At 46.6% G+C, this 18,195-nt stretch overlaps 1 protein-coding gene across 8 annotated transcripts in view; it reads right to left on the bottom strand.

The window, feature by feature from the left end:
• Positions 1-18,195, bottom strand: part of Tmem63a (transmembrane protein 63A) — a 36,901-nt gene that overhangs the window by 15,809 nt on the left and 2,897 nt on the right. For all 8 annotated transcript variants that reach the window (XR_003847655.1, XM_008822385.3, XM_008822391.3 and 5 more), the window contains 9 exons: positions 16,695-16,894; positions 13,028-13,107; positions 9,240-9,306; positions 8,168-8,205; positions 5,482-5,624; positions 4,585-4,636; positions 4,110-4,218; positions 2,188-2,258; positions 103-183 (listed from right to left, as the gene is read on the bottom strand). Coding sequence is in view for 7 of the 8 variants with exons in the window: in XM_008822385.3 (XP_008820607.1) it covers positions 103-183; positions 2,188-2,258; positions 4,110-4,218; positions 4,585-4,636; positions 5,482-5,624; positions 8,168-8,205; positions 9,240-9,306; positions 13,028-13,107; positions 16,695-16,894 (841 nt within the window). In the remaining variant the exon portion in view is untranslated. The remainder of the gene's footprint in view (positions 1-102; positions 184-2,187; positions 2,259-4,109; positions 4,219-4,584; positions 4,637-5,481; positions 5,625-8,167; positions 8,206-9,239; positions 9,307-13,027; positions 13,108-16,694; positions 16,895-18,195) is intronic.

Genomic DNA, 18,195 nt, shown 5'->3' with positions numbered 1-18,195 from the left:
TCTCCCTTCCCAGCTAAAGGGTGTCAGAAAGGAAGCAGGTGAGCATAACAAGGGCTGGGGAAAGCTGCAGGCCAGCTGAATCCGGCCATCCACCTCCCTTACCTCTCTCTGCACAGGTACATCAGCTTGGCCACACTGTAGCACAGTTGGACATCCACCACCTCGCACGTGGGATATGCATCCCTGTGGCCAGCAGAGCCGGGGCAAAAAAAGCCATTGAGAAAGAACATCCCCTCAAGAGTGACCACCCCACACACCCCTGGATGGTAATCATGCCACTGCTGACTCTGCATTAGCAAAGACCCCTTTTCTCTTTGTCTCTTACTCTCCAAAGAAAGGAAAATTTGAAGTTTAATACAAAAAGACTGTGTGTATGTGTATGTCTATGTGTCGCTAGGGATGGAACCCACAGCCTTGTACATGTTAAGCATGGGCTCTATCACTAAGTTACATCTCTAGCCCTGAAAGTAGTTCCCTGAAACTGATGTTTATTCACTCTTGGCTTTCAGTCAGCTGGCACTTCTCATTGGGGAAAATGAGTTGAGTATGGCTTGTTAGGTTCCTGACAGACTCCTAAAACAGTGGCACAACTCCCAATATTCTAAAATGGTAGGTCTGGACTTAGCCCCAGGCAAGTCCCTCTGCTTATTGGGAGACCAACCAATCCTAAGCTAAACTGCCCAGCCTACGTCATGGCAGCTGACTGCCTATAAAAGATGTCTGACTTCCCCTGCTGGTTGCTGTTTCTCTGCTCCCTAAGAGGCAGCCCAGCGGTCTATTTGCTCTCAAATAAACCGCTGTCCCCCATGGAGTTGTCTGGTCAGTGGTCTTCACTGCCTGCTTCCCTATATGGCTCAGTGGCAGAATACTAGTGTACATAAGATCCTGGGTTCCATCTCCAGCAACAAAAAGAAAGAACTCCATTAACCTCTCTCACCACCTCCAGATCCCAATAAGAGCTTGGAGGAGGCCTGGAGATATGGCTCAGTGACAGAGCCTTTGTCTAGCAAGATTTGATACTCAACACCAGTTGTATTATATTTTAAAAGAGTACATTAAATTGGGTGGGAGGTAGTGGGGGGAGGTGTGGATCTAAGGGGACGGGATCTAAGTACCACCCAACTATATTGCATGAAAATCATAAAAATTCAATTTAAAAAAAAAGAGAGAGAGAAGAGAAGGCTTTGAGGAAGAAATTCCCAGTGAAAGTGCCCCTGTTCCAAGGCAAATCCAACATGTCCATTGTCCTGGACTGCCCCAGCCTTCCCTATGAAGGCTTCCAAAACACGGAAACTGTGAGTAACTCAATGTTCCCATGAGAATGAGGGCACTTGTTTTTCTGTTTAAGTGTGTGCATGAAGTGGACCTAGTCTTTCCTAATGTTGCCTGGTGGGCAACTCGGGAAGTTCTCTCAAGAAATAGGGAAAAAAGTATTCCAGTATCAAATGTATATATAAGTATTTCTAGAATAGAAATACAGCTCAGTCAATTCATTTTAAGTTCTGTTTGTACTAATTATTTGCCTATTGCTTTCTTTATAAACTGCATAAAGTTCATCTGTAGCCAGCTCCTAGTGCTTGCTAGAACTCAAGGATGGCAGCATTGACAAGGAACAAAGAGATCACAACACCTCCGTCCTGGAGTGGCCTCGCAGTCCTCCAGCTGGAAGCCCTGAAGCTTGCCTCCAGCAGCTCCTTTTATAGGAATTTAACCTGTCTTTCCCTGTGCTGTGGCTGTGTGCATCCTCTGCCTCCACCTGTAGGAGCTATTGCCACTGAGGTTCTGCTGGGCCCTGAATGGCCAGAGGCTTCCTTCAATAGACAAGATTCTTGAGCCTAGAGTAGCTTTGCAAGAAAGCTTGGCTCTCAGCCTCCAGCATGAACCACTTGCACCTGTACTGGAGCCTGCTTTCTGGACCCTGGGTCACAAGGTTTTAGTCACAGCTGCTGCAGAGGAGGGCTGGAGATATGGCTTAGTGATAGAGTCTTTGTCTAGCAAGATTTGGTACTCAACACCAGCCCCAGCAGGGATGCACCTGGCAGCCTGTGGCAGAGTGGGTCCCTTTTGGAATCCCCCCTAAACACCCAAATAAAAGACACAGGGTGTCCACTTATAGCTTGGTCTCAGGGGCTCAGGCCTCTGCCAGCCCTGTTCACCACAAGTAGCTCTACGGGGCCTTTCTCTTACCGAAAGTGGCTCTCCACAGTCTCCTTTCTGGCTTCTCTGGGGAGTCCTGTGATGAATAGAGTCTGTCTTGCCTGCCAGAGAACATATCATAAAGTCATAAAGATAGGTCATAGGGGTGATGGGCAAGGCAGGTGTCATCTCCTTCACAGCACCAGAAAGAAAACCATGATTTTTCTGGTTTTCATAAAAGGCTCAGGTTTTCTCATCCTTAGCTTGGAGAGCCCTCAGGGGAGAGAGGAGTGGTTATTTACACTGCATCCTCTTCCAAAGCAACTCCTGAGCCTCCTTTGCAGGGTAGTGACTGAGAAAGAACCCAGAGAGGGACACCAGCTCAAATGGAGACACACAGCAAAGCTGAGAAGGACTAGTCCTGGAATCAAGTCATAGGAAGAGGAACCCATCCTCAACCTAAACTGTCTTAGGTTAGTGGGTGGAAGTGCGGATTCGTTTTTATTGTCAACTTGACACAGCCTAGACTCACCTGGGAAGAAGGAACCTCAAGTGAGGAATTCTCAGATCAGATTTGCCTGTGGCCATGTCTATGAGATATTGTCTTTTTTTTTTTTCTTGAGGCAGGGTCTCACTATGTAGCCCTGGCTGGCCTATAATTCACTATGTAGACCAGGCTAGCCTTGAACTCACAGAAATCAGTCTGCCTTTCCCTCCTGAGTGCTGGGACTAAAGGCAAGTGCCATCACACCCATTCAAGAGATTATCTTGATTGATGATGGATGTGGGAGGGCTCAGCCTGATGTGGGCAGCACCATCTCTAGGGAGCATGAGCCAGGAGTGATCCAGTGAGTGGAGTTCCTACATGGTTCCTGCTTCAGTTCCTGTCCTGACTTCTCTCTCTGCTGGACTGTGACTTATAAGTGTAAGCTGAAATAAGCCCTTTCTTTCCCTAAGTTGCTTTGGGCTATGGTGTTTATCATAGCAAAAGAAAGCAAACTAGAGTGGGGGTGGGGGTATCAAACTCAGTGATTGGCTCATGTCAGACAAGGACTGCACCACTGAATTACACTCAGTCCTCAACCTTCTCTTTACTTCACAGCAGCAGCTACAATCCCAGACCCTACAGATCAAATAGCAATTTGGCAAAATGGAAAGAAAATGTCCAAATTACAATCCACCACCAAGTAATTAAATAATGATGATAAAGATAATAATAATTAATAATAATAATAAGATGAGCATGGTGGTTCATGCCTATAATCCTAGCGCTTGGGAGGTAGAGACAGGACAACCAGAAATCCATGGTCCTCCTTGGCTATGTAAAGCTACTTCAAAATCAGCCTTGGTTACATAGGATCTGTGCTGGATAGCTTTAGTGTCAACTTGACACACCTGGGTTGAGGGAACCTCAATCGGGGAATTGCCTCTATTGGACTGGCCTGTGGCCATGTCTGAGGGGCATCTTCTTGATGAGTGATGTGGGAGGGCCAAGCCCACTGTGGGTGGTGCCACCCCTGGGCAGGTGGGCCTGTGTTGCATAAGAAAGCAGACTGAGCAGGAGCCCAAGCCTGTATGTAAGCAGCGTTCCTCCATGGCCTGTGCTCCAGCTCCTGCCTCCAATTTCCTGCCCTGAGTTCCTAACTTGGGCTCCCTGATGAACTGCGTGTGACCTGGGAGATGTAACCCTTTCCTCCCCAACTTGGTACTGGTCAGAGTGTTTTGTCACAGCAATGAAGAACAAACTAAGACAGGATCCTATCTCAAAAAATTAGTGATGATAATGGTGGTGGTGGTGGTGGAGGTGGGATGATGATGATGTCAGGTGAAAGCATAAACATGCAAATCAGGTTCTAGCACCCCTCCCCAAGCTAACTGCTGATATGGTCCTGTAGCATAGGTCTAGGATGCTGTTCCCTCCAGTTCCCACTTGACCCCCCTCTCAGCAGGTCCCAGGCCCCAGCCTCACTCACCAGGCTCTCCTCTTTGTACCTGATGGACCGTGTGTGATGCCACATGAAGCCCACAGTGAGGAGTAGATAGATGACGGAGAAGACAGTGTGCAGCCAGAGGAGGTCATTACTGAGGAGAATATTACCTGCCATCAGGGCTGGGCACCCAGACAGCAGACTTGGGGTACAGGACTAGGGTTGGTTCATCCATACTAGGCACTTTGCCAAGGAGCTAACGGCTCCTTCACAACAGATGACCCCAACAGAGGCCATATGGCTAGTGCTCCTTATCCAATAGTAAATACTTTGGAAAGATTCCTGTCCTGACATGGGGCTCTAAGTCTCCTGAAAAACAGCCACTGACTAAGATATATTCACACTAGAGCTCAGCAACATAGCAGCTCTGAGGGGTCTCCAGACATTGGCCTGCTCTGGGCTCCCAAATCAGTCTGCATGTCAACACCCTTCTAGTCTTAGTTACAGGCTCCATACTCACTCGGTCTGCAGGTTTGCTATTGTTGTCCTCCCAAAACTGTAAGGGTCTTTGTCTGCAGAAAAACACAGACACTTAGTTCCAGGGTCATAATGAGGAATCTAACAGGCCTTGGTTTATGGAGCTCTGAGGAGGCACAGCACAAGATGCCCAGGCCAGTCAGAAGGCAATGACATCATCTAACAGTCTATTTGATGTTCCATCAACCAGGACCTCTGCCTGATTGCAGGATGCTCCCTGACGCCTTACCAGTTTACCATGCCAGCAAAGTCAGAATTTAAATTCATTTTGTACTGAGATTTTTTTTTTAAGGTACTTTGAGAAAAACTAGAAGCAGCCTACATTTTTAACAACAACAACAACAAAAAGTTGAGAACCACTGGATGCAGCAAGAGAATCTCTGATGGCATTTTAGAGGCTGTGATTCAGAATCAGTCAGACATGTAGGTCCATGAATAATGGCTTCCTGGTTTAGGTGAGGGCAGGAAATTGAAAAAAAAATACTTCCTGAAACCAGGGTTAGTAGCCATATTTATAATCTCAATACTCAGGAGACTGAGGTGAGGCTAGCCTGGGCTACATGGTAAAACCTTGTCTCAAAAACCAAACAAACAAAAAACAAGTACTTGCTGAAATCTCATGATTCTATAACCCTTGTGATTAGTTTGTTTTTCTCTATTTAAATTGAACAAATATAGATAGTAAGGGCCCCAGCTCTCAGCCCAGAGTTGGATGGATTCTCCTCTAGATCTTTACTTAGGACAGTCCCCTCCTCCCAGACTGTCTCATATCTGAATTAAGGCCTGATTCCCAGGGTCTGCTCTACCAAAATGAGCCCCTTTCCCCAGAGCCACTTCCCTGCTCTATCCCAACACAGACAAAGGCAAGAAGGGGCCTCACCCAGTAAGTCTCCTGAGAGGTTGACAGGCAGGATGACACACAGGGACAAGAAGCTGACCACCACCAGCAGGAAGATGATGTGCCTCTGGAAGGACAGGTAGTGGATGGCATCCTCCCCACACCACTCCAGGATCTGGTCATCACTGCCCAAGACACACACAGAGAAGAGGCAAAGGTAAAAGGCCAGGCCCTCAAGGCCTTGCAAGGAATACTCATCCTCCTGACAGTCAAAGAAGATGGGGTTTCTTTCTATCTGTCTTCCTTTTCTTTGACATGTGTGGATACAAAGTCACAGAAAAACTGCACAGCTTTCAGGACCACACAGCTGGTAACAGCAGAGTCCCATCTTCAGTCCCACTCTGTACTCTCAGCTAAGGAACTGCCATCCTCTGGATTCTGCTGCTAGAAACATTTGTACTCTCACTATGTAATGGGTGAGAAGTGTGGTTAAAACTCTCCCACAGTCCCTTCTTGCTTCCATGTCAAGATGGCTGCTGAGAGCCACATTGAGAATGTAGTGGAGTATGCTCAGGGCCTCCCTCCCAACCTGTTCCCTCTGCCCCTGGGGTGGGCTGGCAGAGTGAGGCAAGTCAATGTTTTGAACATTCTGTCTCATTTCATCAAACTATTCCACTCTCTCCCTGTGTCCCTGCCATAGTCCCAGAGATGGTGAGGTGACCTGCTCCACCTTCCCACCCACAAGGAATCCCTTGATCAGTTGGAAAATTCCAGGCTCACAACAATCAGATTTTCTTGCTGTAGAGGGAAGACAGTCAGGTGTTCTACCCATTCTTTCCCATTCTACATACAGGGAGGGATTTCAAGGCCCCTGCTCCAGAGCCCAGGAAAATTCCGTATGGCAAACTCTGGGGAAGCCAGCTCAGAAGCATAACAAGGTAGGTCTGCATGGCCCAGTGTGGGCTCTGCATCAGGCATGCCACCACAGACTCAGCTCAGCCACCTTCGAATGGACTCAGAGGAACTGCCCATTTCCCACCTCATCCACTCAGCACAGCTCAAGGATACAGTGAGCATGAAGCACTTAGGACTGCATCAAACTTCTGAAGATATTCACAGATATGCTAGTGAGCACCATGCCTGCTGGCTGCATATTCCAGAATGAGCTTTGTGATGAGCACCTTTTCGCTTCTAAGTAACACACCTGCACCCACTCCTACTTCAAGATAGTTGACTGTCTTCTCCCTGTGACTCTGTTTAATGCCATCAACTTCAGGTACAACTCCCTCCAAAGTCCAACTCAAATTCAGTTGGAAAATTTGAGGCCCTGAGAAAGAAACTTACTCAATATCCCCAAACTAGTGTATCTCATCAATTCTGTGATGCCTTTTTCTTTTATGTCACATAAACTGATTAAAGCTTTTTCTTTCTTTAGGTAGGAATTATTCCACTTAATATTTAAGACTAACTAGATAGAGACAGAATTTATGAGGCAGGTTTATGTGCATTGGAATGAATGAGAAGTGGAGAAATAAAATTTGTGCAGCTAAGAGCTGGGGATAGAGTTCAGAGGTAGAGCACTTCCCATTGGGTAAAGCCCTGTGTTCAATCCCATATCCTTATATTCATCTCATTTGGTTCAAAGTTCTCTTTTTTCCTTGTATTCAAAATTTGGATCTTTGGAGAGAAATTTCAAAAGAGGTGCCTGGTCATAAAGACCCGGTCAGTCACCTCTCCTGCACTGGAAGAAGGCAGGCCTCAGGGACTGCAGATATCTTGGCTCTGTCACCTGCTGCTGTATGCCACAAAGTCTACAAAGCCATCATTGTCAGATGCATGTCATTACATGTCATACTACAAATGTACTGCCAGCTAAGCTACCATTGGCTAAAACTACAGAGTATACCCCATTTCAGAGAAGTTGAAATATGGAAGAAGAGGGTGTTTTAAAATGGATTAAAGAGGGAGCTAGAGAGATGGCTCAGCAGTTAAGAGCACTGGCTGCTCTTGCAGGGGACCTGGGTTTGAGTCCCAGCACCCACATGGCAGCCAAAACCATCCATAACTCCAGTTCCAAGGGGTCTGATGTCCTCTTCTGACCTCCGAGGGCACTGCATGACATGGGTGCATGTACATACATACAGACAATATATTCATGCATGTAAAATAAAAATAATAAATAAAATATTTTTTTTAAAAACTGATGAAAGACAGAATCTACCCAACTAAAAAAAGGTGGTGGAAGAGGCTTGGCCAATTCATATGAACTAATATGTGAACGCTCAAGTTGTAAATGGTGGAGGTTGGTGGGAGCTGTGCCAGAGAGGACCAGCAAGAGGTAGTCATGTGGTGAAGCCAGTGAACTCTGACATGGAGCAGGAGGAAACAGGAAACGGTATGGCTTGTTTTAGAATAATTTGAAATTTCCTTGAAATAAAGCTTATCACTACCATCAAGAACCTTTGGGATCCAACTGTAATAGGAATAGCCCTGAGCCCTTGCATGAATGTGTACCCCAAAAGTATCCTAAAGGCCTCCTTCTTTCCCATGCCCGGACTCTAGGAGCCTCCCAGCCACTTTTGTTCCAATCCCTTCATACTGCTTGGGACCTGAACTGAAGAATATCTCAAATGTCACCTCAGGATCAAACGTCTCAGCTACTTCCTCCTGATTGGCCAAACACCCAAACAAATCCACCTGCCCCAGCAGCCACCCCTAGTTTACTCACTGAAGATGGAAGATGGCAGTCAGCCAAGGGCAGCATCCCTGGAGACAGAGAACAGGCATTAGCATCCAACGCCTGTGACCTTCGGAGGCAGACGCAATCATCATCTTTGAAATTAAATAACCATTCCACTTCTTGCTATATAAAACAATTTTCCCCATAGTCAACAAGTTACCCCTTATCCCAAACACGGCAAAGTCTGCATGTTTTCATCCTTTGCAAGATGCAACCCCATCTAGATGCCTGGAAGACTCGCTGAAACGTCTCAAGTTTTGACATTACACAAGCTCTAGGGTCAAATCACAACACTTTGATCAAGAGCTGGGAAAAGAGAACTGAGGATGTAGCTCCGTGGTAGAGCATTTACATAACATATGCAAGGCCCTAGGTTCAATCAGAAAAGAACTAAGAGTTGGGAAAAGTGATGTGGACTCCTGTGTAATTATTTCCAAATGGCCAAAGAAGAGACGAGAAAAAAGACAGGGAACAAGTCTAACAACTAGATGGTGCCCCAGAGCAGGACTTAGAGAGGGAAAGGACTATGTGTAGGTTCTGTGATCATTCATGTCGTTTAAATTTAACACTCCATAAAGCTGGGCTGTTACCTAGCTGGGAAAGACAAATATTTGTTCATCCTTGGTTCAACAATGACTAAGTAGCTACTAGATATCTGGAGCTGGGGAACAGGGCTCATTGAGGCAAAGTTCCTGCCCAGGTATGGCTCAAAATCTAGCAGACAAGTCAATAATTAACTATTACACAAAACCCAGAAGAGTAAGAGACAAGTAAGGCATGGGTGTTAGAGACAAGTGCTGGTAAAGCCTGGGGAATCCACAGCCCCTTCTACCTACAAGGTTAATCAAGTCTCGCAGTATGGGATCATTGACTGCCATCTCCAAATCCATGTGTTTCTGTTCAAGTGGAGGGGAGCTTTCCCCAGGGCTGGTCACTCAAGGACCACAGTGCTATGTGAGTCACTGAATCCAGAGTAAATGAAGACACCCATCAATCATTACTGCCTATCTCTATCCACTGCCCCTCAGACTAAAGTAACAATCATCCCTTGGATACCAACCAGCTCATTTTCAAAGTCTTGTTGACCTGAGGAAGAAGTCGATGACAGTCTCTGGAATCTGGCCTCACTAGAGACACAAAAGGAAAAAAAAAAAGATGAATAATTCTAAAAATAAAGAAGGTTAAAAACAAATACATGTCTGGTATTTTCTGCTTAATCTTAGAGTTCAGGATCAAAGCTGTCTATTCTCAATAGCTGGGGCAATATAAACTGCTCCAAAAAAAAAAAAAAAAAAAAAAGATGGAGGCAATGCCCACAGCATGCACACATGGAGGCATTTGTTGTATGGGATGAATAGCACAGGGCCAGGGCATCAAGGGACCACCCCTGTGTGTACACCCTCCAACCTCAGCACTACAACTGATCTACCTAAAGAGACTTCAAAGTGTGGCTTGTCTATAATGTAGTTCCTAACATATCGAATAAATTTGGAATGCTAGATTTTATTCTCCCATGGTGACCAGAATGGCAGGTAATTGGGGGTCCATTCCAGAGAAACAGCCTGAGAAAGAGTGGCCATAGGAACAGAAGGAAGCAGGTGCACAAGTTACCTACTCCCAACCCAGGAAGCAGTAAGGAAAAGTAAGAATACTTGCAAGGCCTCATCACTGAACTAGGTCCACATTAACATACCACACACACACACACACACACACACACACACACACACACACTGTATTCTATCTAAGATACCAGTGGTTGTCGGGTGCATAATTATGTTAATGAACCACTAAGAAAGAAACAATGCTTCCAATTAAACTATAAGCACCATTGATAATAATCTCATGCTAGACACGGTGGGTGCACATCTGTAGTCTCAGAATTCACTGCAAGACTGAAGCAGAAGCAGCCCAAGCTCAAAGAAGGCCAACTTGGGAGACTTTGTCTTTTTTTTCCAGTCTTTTTAAAAAAAATACTTTATTCGGCCGGATGTGGTAGCATACTCCTTTAGTCCCAGCACTCGGGTGGCAGAAGCAGGCAAATCTTTGTGAGATCGAGACCAGCCTGGTTTATATAGCATGTGCCAGGCCCACTGGGGCTACAGGGAGACCCTATCTCAAAGACCAAAAACAAATTTATTCATTATTTTTATTTTATGTGTCTGAGTATATTGCTTGCATATGTGTAAGTGCACCTGTGTCACCCATGGAAGTCAGAAGAAGGCATCAGATCCCCTGGAACTGGAATTATGGACAGTTGTCTTCTGGGAATCGAACCTGGGTCCTCTACAGGAGCAGCCAGTGCTCTTAACCACTGAGCCATCTCTCCAGCCCCGGGAGATTTTTTTTTTTTTTTTTTTTTTTTTGTCTTTTTGAAACAGGCTCTCCCTGTAGCCCCAGCTGGCCTGGAACTCACTATGTAGACCAGGTTGGCCTTGAGCTCACAGAGATCCACCTGTCTCTGCCACCCAGCAGAGACTTTGTCTTTAAAAAATAAAAAAGGAAAAGAAAAGATGCATCCTAATTCCAAAGATCAGAAAATGCTAAAATGTACATCTCAGAGTAGATGAACTGTTCTATTAAATATCGAGGCCTTTTGTGTATGTTCATGTGTATACAGAATGATGCGAGTATGCTTGCACATGGGTGCTCTCATATGTGGAGGCCAGAAGTCAGCACATAGCATCTTCCTCAGTCATCCTTTGTCATCGTTTTTGAGACAAGAGTCTCTCACTAAACCTAGAGCTCAATAACTTGGCTAGGTTGAATAATACACGTTACATTGGTAAATTCTCATGTGCTGTTTAAGTTCACTGAGAAGCTGGATCTGGAAGTGGGGTTGCCAACCCTACCAAATGCCGCATTTCAGACTCAAACATGTTTATCTCAAAGTGTCCTTCATCATCTATTGTCTGGAGATGGGCTGTCCCCAGTTCTGTGACAGGAAGGGAAGAGAACAGCAAAACAGCCCAAGAGCAAAAACATTGTGTCCTTGAGAACAGTTGGCAGGTGAACCATTTCCAACAGAAGTTATTATTGTTTATCCTGGTATAAAAATGTCTGTAGTGGGAATGGTTAGCCAGAAGTTCAGCCATGGGAAGCTCATCCGTGGAGAGAAAGCTCAGTCAAGAACTCCAGCTGACTGTCTCAACTTCCCCAGTCGATTTCTCCCAAATATTTGTAAGCCCCTTATTTGATGGTGCTGCCTTTGTTACCGTTGTACCTCCTCAATCAGAGTACTCCAGCTGTCTCTGCTGGCCATTTAAGAGCTTCATTTGATGGTGTTTGGCTAGACATCTGCTGCATCTATCTATCTGCTACTTGCTATTCTTTTATTTTTGATTGCTATATACGTAAAAAACTTGTTAATTCAAAACCAAAAGTACAGCTATCACAGATCATTCTCCCAGACCATATGAAACAGACTGGCCAACCAGTGAGACCCAGGGGCCCTCCTGCCTCTGCCTCCCTAGAACCAGGATTACTGATAGGCACAACCTTGCCAGGCTTTTTAATATGGGTGCTGGGGATAGAACTCACATCCTCATGCATGCACAGCAAGCACTGAGCCATCACCCCAACCTATATTTGGCATCTTGATCAAGTCCTTTCTTCTGAGTCCCCTATAAAATGCCCTGGGCACTATGAATCGGAGGTGTTTACATGTGAACCCTTGCCTGTCCCCTACTTTGACTGCACCATCCCACTTCTAATAGCATGAACACTACTGCAAACTTTCACAACTGACACAGACACCGTGTCATGTGTTCCTCAGTCACTGTGAAGAAGAGAGGACAAGAGACCGAGTCTAATCACTCTAGAGACTTGACCAAGGCCACACAGCAGGCAGGTGGTAGGGCCTCCTCCACTCACACTCTGTAGTACATAGCTCAGCCCCTCCCCAGACTGACTATAATGTGAAGATATCAGATGTCCTGTCCCAATACCCTCCTACCCCAGGGTCAATTCCAGTGGCCCAAGGGCATCACTTCAGCTTCTGAAAATGCTGTAGTGCTGACATGGGGAAGGAAGGTACACTTGGAAAGTTGCCACCTCTGCCCCAGAAGATCCACCATCCAACAGTCCCAGTCAACAGGGGCCTGAGCATGGTGGTCCTGCCTCAGAACCCAGGGGAGGCTGTGGGAGGGTGGGCAGTGGGGGCCCTGACTTCACCTATTCTCCTATTCTCCTATTCAGGCTGCCACATCTGACACAAGTTCCAGAGGTGTGTAACAGCCAGCTAGAGCAGGAAAGTCTGGTTCTAGAATTCATCTCCACCTTAGCTGAAGTACACAGCACTGTCCCCACCCAGGGTGGAGCTGGAAGGGCCTGCGGTCTGGCCAGGGAGCCTGTGTTTTTTTTAATAGGCTGTCCAAAGCCAGACCTGACCAGGAAGGAAAGTAGGAAGCTTCCACGGCTGCCTCCCTTCTTAACCCACCTCAGCCAGCAACAGCCCAGGTTGATGAACTTCAAAGATGTGACCAAAGATGTAACTCAGAGGTGACCAAGGTGAGAAAAAAAATGGCACCTTCCTCAGCTGGTGGCAAAAACTCTAAAAGCAATGAAGGTCCTCCACAGCCTGAAACCAGAGCCCTAGGACAGAGTATACGTCCAAGCAGTAAGACCTCACGTGCATCTGCGGTGACCAGTACAGAGAAGGGCACAGCTTCAGGCACAGTCCTGGCTCCAGCCCATTCCAATGGCACACATACATGCACATTTATACATATATGCATACACAAATACACATGTACACATATGTAAGCATACATATATATGTATGCATTTTATACATATACACTCACACTTAGATGCACAGACATACTCTAGGTAAAAATTATTTTTTACCTGCCTGCTTCTGACACCAAGGCAATTCGGCCATAATCCCAGAATCTTCTTCTTATGATAGAAAACACCAAGATTAAAAACTGAAAGTAGAAAAGAAACCAAGTTAAAAGTATATTGGCTGGGCTATAGGGTCAATCAGACTGGATATGTTAGAAGAATCCAGCCAGGCCCAGAAAGGCCACATAGCTCAGTGGCCTGGCCTTTTTCTTAAGATTTATTTTTATTTCCCATATGAATACTTTGTATGTATGTGTATCACATGCATGCCTGGTACCCTCAGAGGCATAAGATGGCATCAGATTCCCTGGAACCAGAGTTATAGACAGTTGTGCGCTGCTATGTGGGTGCTGGGAAGGAAACCCAGATCCTCTGAAGCAGCAAGTGTTCTTAACCACTGAGCCATCATTCGGGCCCCATTGCCTGAGACTTTGCTTTTCTCCTTCACCAGCTCCCATCACCTGTGCCCACATCACCAAGGTTGTCACACTCCCACACGTTTGGCTGGAATCTTCCTAGCCAATCACATCAGCCTGACCCACTGCAGACCCCACGTAGGAAGGTAAGGTCTAGCCTCACAGAGCTTGGAAATTCACTCCCTTCTTCACTTTATACAGAAACTCTTGTTTTTAGGGACAAGGTCTCACTAAATTTCCCAGGCTAGTTGTGAACTCCCGAATTCAAGTGATCCTCCAGCCTCAGTCTCCTGATAGACAGGACTACTATCTGGTACTACAGGTATATACCTGGTTTTGTTGTTGTTGTTGTTTGGTCTTTTTAAGACAAGGTCTCCCCAGTAGCCCCAGCTGGCCTGGAACTCACTATGTAGACCAGGATGGCCTCTATCTCACAGAGATCCTCCACCTGCCTCTGCCTCCCCAGTGCTGGGATTAAAGGCGAGCTCACCATACCCAGATGTTTTATTGGGTTTTTTAAATTACATTTTTATTTGTGTGTGTGTGTGTGTGTGTGTGTGTGTGTGTGTGTGTGTTGACATACATGTGCCACAGCACAGGTGTGCAAATCACAGGGTAACATTCAAGAATTGGTTCTCTCCTTCTACCATGTGGAGTCCAGGAATTGAGCTTAGGTCATCAGGCTTGGCAGCAGGTACCTTTATCTGATGAGCCATCTCACCAGCCTTATACCTGGCTTTAGATTTTCAGTTTCAGTTTCAGTACCAAGGCCCAGACATGGTCAGTTTCTTCAAGTTTGTTTCCCCTAAAGTCAAGCTTGCGGACCCCACACAGAAAGTGTATGAAGTGAACACTCAGGGCCCTGGCACTCTGGGCTGGTTCAGGCTCAGAGAGCTGGAACAGATGAACACAGCTATGTGCTACCAGCAGCCCCAGGGGGAGATTGAGGCCCCTCTCAGGAATTAGCTCTAGATGTCTGCTTCCTCACACCCTTCACCTCTACCTGGCCAACTCTTTAGTAGCTCTTTACCTCTCTTTCCAACTTAGACATGCTCCCTCCCTTCAAGACTCAGGGAAGGGAAGGACCTGGAGAGATGGCTCAATGGTTAAGAGCACTGGCTACTTTTGCAGAGGACCTGGGTTCAGTTTCCAATACCCACATGGAGGCTAACATTCATCTATAACTCCAGTTCTAAGGGATCTGACACCTCTTCTGACCTCCATGGGCACTGTATGACATGGTTGTACTTACATACATACAAGCAAAACATTCATACACACACACAAAAAAATTAATTAAAAAAAAATTTTTAAGACTCAGGGAGTGGAAGGGAAGCATCTCAACAGCAGGCTTGCCCGCTCTGGTCAGAAACTGTGGATTTATTTGTGGATTTATTTATATATGTATTTATTATTTATATATGTATTCAAGGTACTCAGCACCTTGAACACACTAAGCAAGCATTCTACTGCTGAGCCACCCCACAGCCCAGAACTGGGTTTTAAAGATGGGTGCAGTTTCCTTTAGGGAAATCCACAGGCCTTGAGTTTCTGTGGGATTTTCTTAAGGTGGGTCAGGAAGTAGGTGATATGTTTTCAAAGGTAGGTGAGTCAAACTGTAGGATAAACACAGGCCCCTCAGCATGCGGGGCCCTCTGTTCCCTGTGCTGCATTGCCTTGGTGTCCCCACACCCAGGTCTTCCAGGCCCCTCTGGTTCTTACATGCCTCCCAGTTGTCCCCATAAGTTCCTGCAATTAAAATCTACAGGGGCTTGTTGTGGGTGGAGTTGGAATGGCAGAAAGTATGCTTAATACATCTGAAACCCTGGGCTCAATATCCAGGGTAAATAATAATAACATTGATGACAATCCACCCTCATAAAAATCCATCATGGTTTTGTAAGTCTCTCATCCCACCTATTTGGGTAGCTGTGGCAGGAGGATTGCTTGAGGCCAGGGGTCCAGAGATGAGTTTCAGCAACACATAAGACCCAGTCCCTCAGGAAAAAAGATCTACCCCCACCAGTACAATCTAAATGAGAGTGACTCTCTTTCTGAGTGGTCACCCAGACCACTTGGGGCCCGACTTGGTCCTCCGCTCCAGACCCATTACCCTAGTCTCTCTCCCTACCTAGAAGTTCCAGATATTGCCCCATACATACACTGATCTCACAAGCTATTCCAGTACACTGTCACATCCCTACTTGCTCCTCCCTCTTGGGCAAGCCCACAGGCATGGGTTACAGTGTTCTCCCTCTGCAAATTGGTCTGTGCTGAGAATCCCTACTTAGTACTTGGAAAGCCCTTTTTTCTGAAAGCCAAGGTGGTAAGGTAGATTCCAGTATCAGCCTCTGATGAGCAATAATATAGCCAGTTTCAAGAGCAGCAATGTAGACCTTAATCATAGGAACCAAAATTAGGAAGAGATGCCCTCCCGTGGTTAAGTTTAGGGTCAGCAGATTTGGGTATGGGACCCTCCCCTCCTATTTCTCAGGGACTGTGGTCCTCTGATGACCCTAACTCCCCTCCCAGCTTCCCCACTCTACCTAGTCCCCAGCCCCAGGCAGTCCAAGGATTTGAAGTCCATCCTCCCATCTACCCTAAGTTTCTGCTATATAAGAGCTGGTATCGAGGGAGTCACTATTCTGTGGGTGTCTGTGAAAAGACAATGCCTGCTAATCCCAATAAATCCCAACTAGTCAGACTAGAGTGTGGCTTAGTGGTAGGGTGCACAAGGTCCTGGGCTCCATCCCTAGAGCAAAAAACAAAACAAAAAGGCCACCTCGATTATTGTGAGTCACTGCAAAGAAGATAATACAACAATGACAAATTTCAAGCTGGAGGAATCTCTGTGGGTAGATGGTTAGCATTAAAGAAAGCTTTACGGTCAGCTCTGAGAATCTGCTTCTGGTTCTCTAAAGCCCCAAGCATCCCAAGGTCAAATGAAATGACACTCATACAGTAGAAGGTGCACCTGCTCTAACCCCGGTCCACACCCTCCATTTACATCCCAGGAAGACAAGACAGGACAGACTAGTGGCTCTGCAACCTGGATCATAATCACATTGACATGCAAGGCTTTACTCAATTTCCAAATCCTCTATGGACGGAACTCCAGAACCCAGAAACCAAGATCTATTACGTGCCCAGGTCACACAGCACACACAGGTATATGTGTTTGCCTCCTCCCTTGAGATTCCTAGAGGGTCCTGGGGAGCAAGGGGTTAAACACATAACCTGAGAGGGGTTCTTACCAGGAAGAAGCTGACATCTATGAGCAGGACGGTAGGGATCCCTCCGAAGGTGACCCCCTGGAGCACAGTACTGTTTTTGGCCGAGTTGTAGCAGTAGGAGTCATTGGGTTTGTCCCCAAGGCCCAGACGCTCACGGATGGACACAGCCTTAGATGGCCATAGCTCCAGGAATGGGGAGCTGGTCATCATGCCTGCCCTTCCTAGGAAACAGAACAAGCAAGTGGTCAGGGTGTGAACTTTCCCAGTTTCCCCTGTCAGTGCTGCCACAGCCAAAAATAGCAGGTGGAGCACATGAAGCCATCAGCACAGTTAGGGAGAGCTGGACACCAGATTCCTGTGCCTATTAAGAGTCCACAAGGACTAGGTCCTAGGTCCATTGAGGAAAAAGCCCAGATGGTCAGACTAGATGACCTACCCAGTGGGCAGATGCCCCAGAGAGGTGGGGAGGGGGGTTAGAGGTGACTGTTGCTGTGGCTGAGGAGTACTGAAGTTCCTCCAGCCTCCTACTACTGATGAGAAATAAGTCTTGCAAGAGTCCTTTGGGCATCCGGTAGGGCAGAGGGAAGAGGACCACCATGGGAAGAAACCACAGATGCCAGGAAATGGGGATGGAAACAGCCAGGAATGCACAACAGTTGATCCATCTGAGCCAAGGACAAGACCCCACTCCCATTATCCTTCAAATGCCAAAGCTGGGATCTCTAAGATGGGTCCACTTGACATACTTGGAATCCAAGGTTCCCCAGACCAAAAAACTAAGTGTGGCAGGACTGAGCCACGAACCCCACCTTCTGACTCTTAGAGCCTGCCTCTTCATACAACTGTAATCACACGGTGATTTCCTGAGCAACAAGGCAGACGAAGGGGCTGCCAGAGAGGAGAGGCCCAGGTCCAGTGGGGGTGCTCAGGGCAAGGCAGGCCCCAAGTTCCACCTTCCTTTCCTGCCTTCCCTCCAACAGAAGGTTCAGTGTCCCAAAGCAGACACAGCTGTCTGCTGGGTACCAACTCTGAAGGTTCCTGCACTCCTACCAATCTAATGGAAATCTCTAGAGCCTTCCCCCTGACACTGAAGGCTGAGGATTTTAGTATCCAAAGGTTCCGGCCTGCTTTTCAAACCATCTGTGATTGGAAAGTCATAAGAAATGGTCAGCACCTCCTTCCTTAGGTTTCCACCTCCTCAAATCTGTTTACATTAGAATTCCCAGGGGATTTCCACAGCAGCTTATCCTCTTTCCCTACTAAAGGAACAGAAGTCTTAGGGACAAGAACAAAAACTGTGGAGAACCCCAGAAGCTGTCTGAACTATCTGAAGTACTAATGAGGTGCTCTTGAAGGGACAGGGGTCCTAGTTCTGACTCCTGAGACTGCTGTACTGGGGATAACATACATACACACATACACACACACACACACACACACACACACACACACAGGCTCACCCACTCATGACAGGAAGTGCAGGAAGGATGGGGAGGGGGGACCTAAGACCAAGAATCACTTT

The sequence above is a fragment of the Nannospalax galili genome, unplaced genomic scaffold (assembly GCF_000622305.1).
Source record: "Nannospalax galili isolate Female #2095 unplaced genomic scaffold, S.galili_v1.0 scaffold1508, whole genome shotgun sequence".
In the NCBI taxonomy this organism is placed as follows: domain Eukaryota; kingdom Metazoa; phylum Chordata; class Mammalia; order Rodentia; family Spalacidae; genus Nannospalax; species Nannospalax galili.
This window is presented reverse-complemented; position numbering and strand designations above follow the sequence as displayed.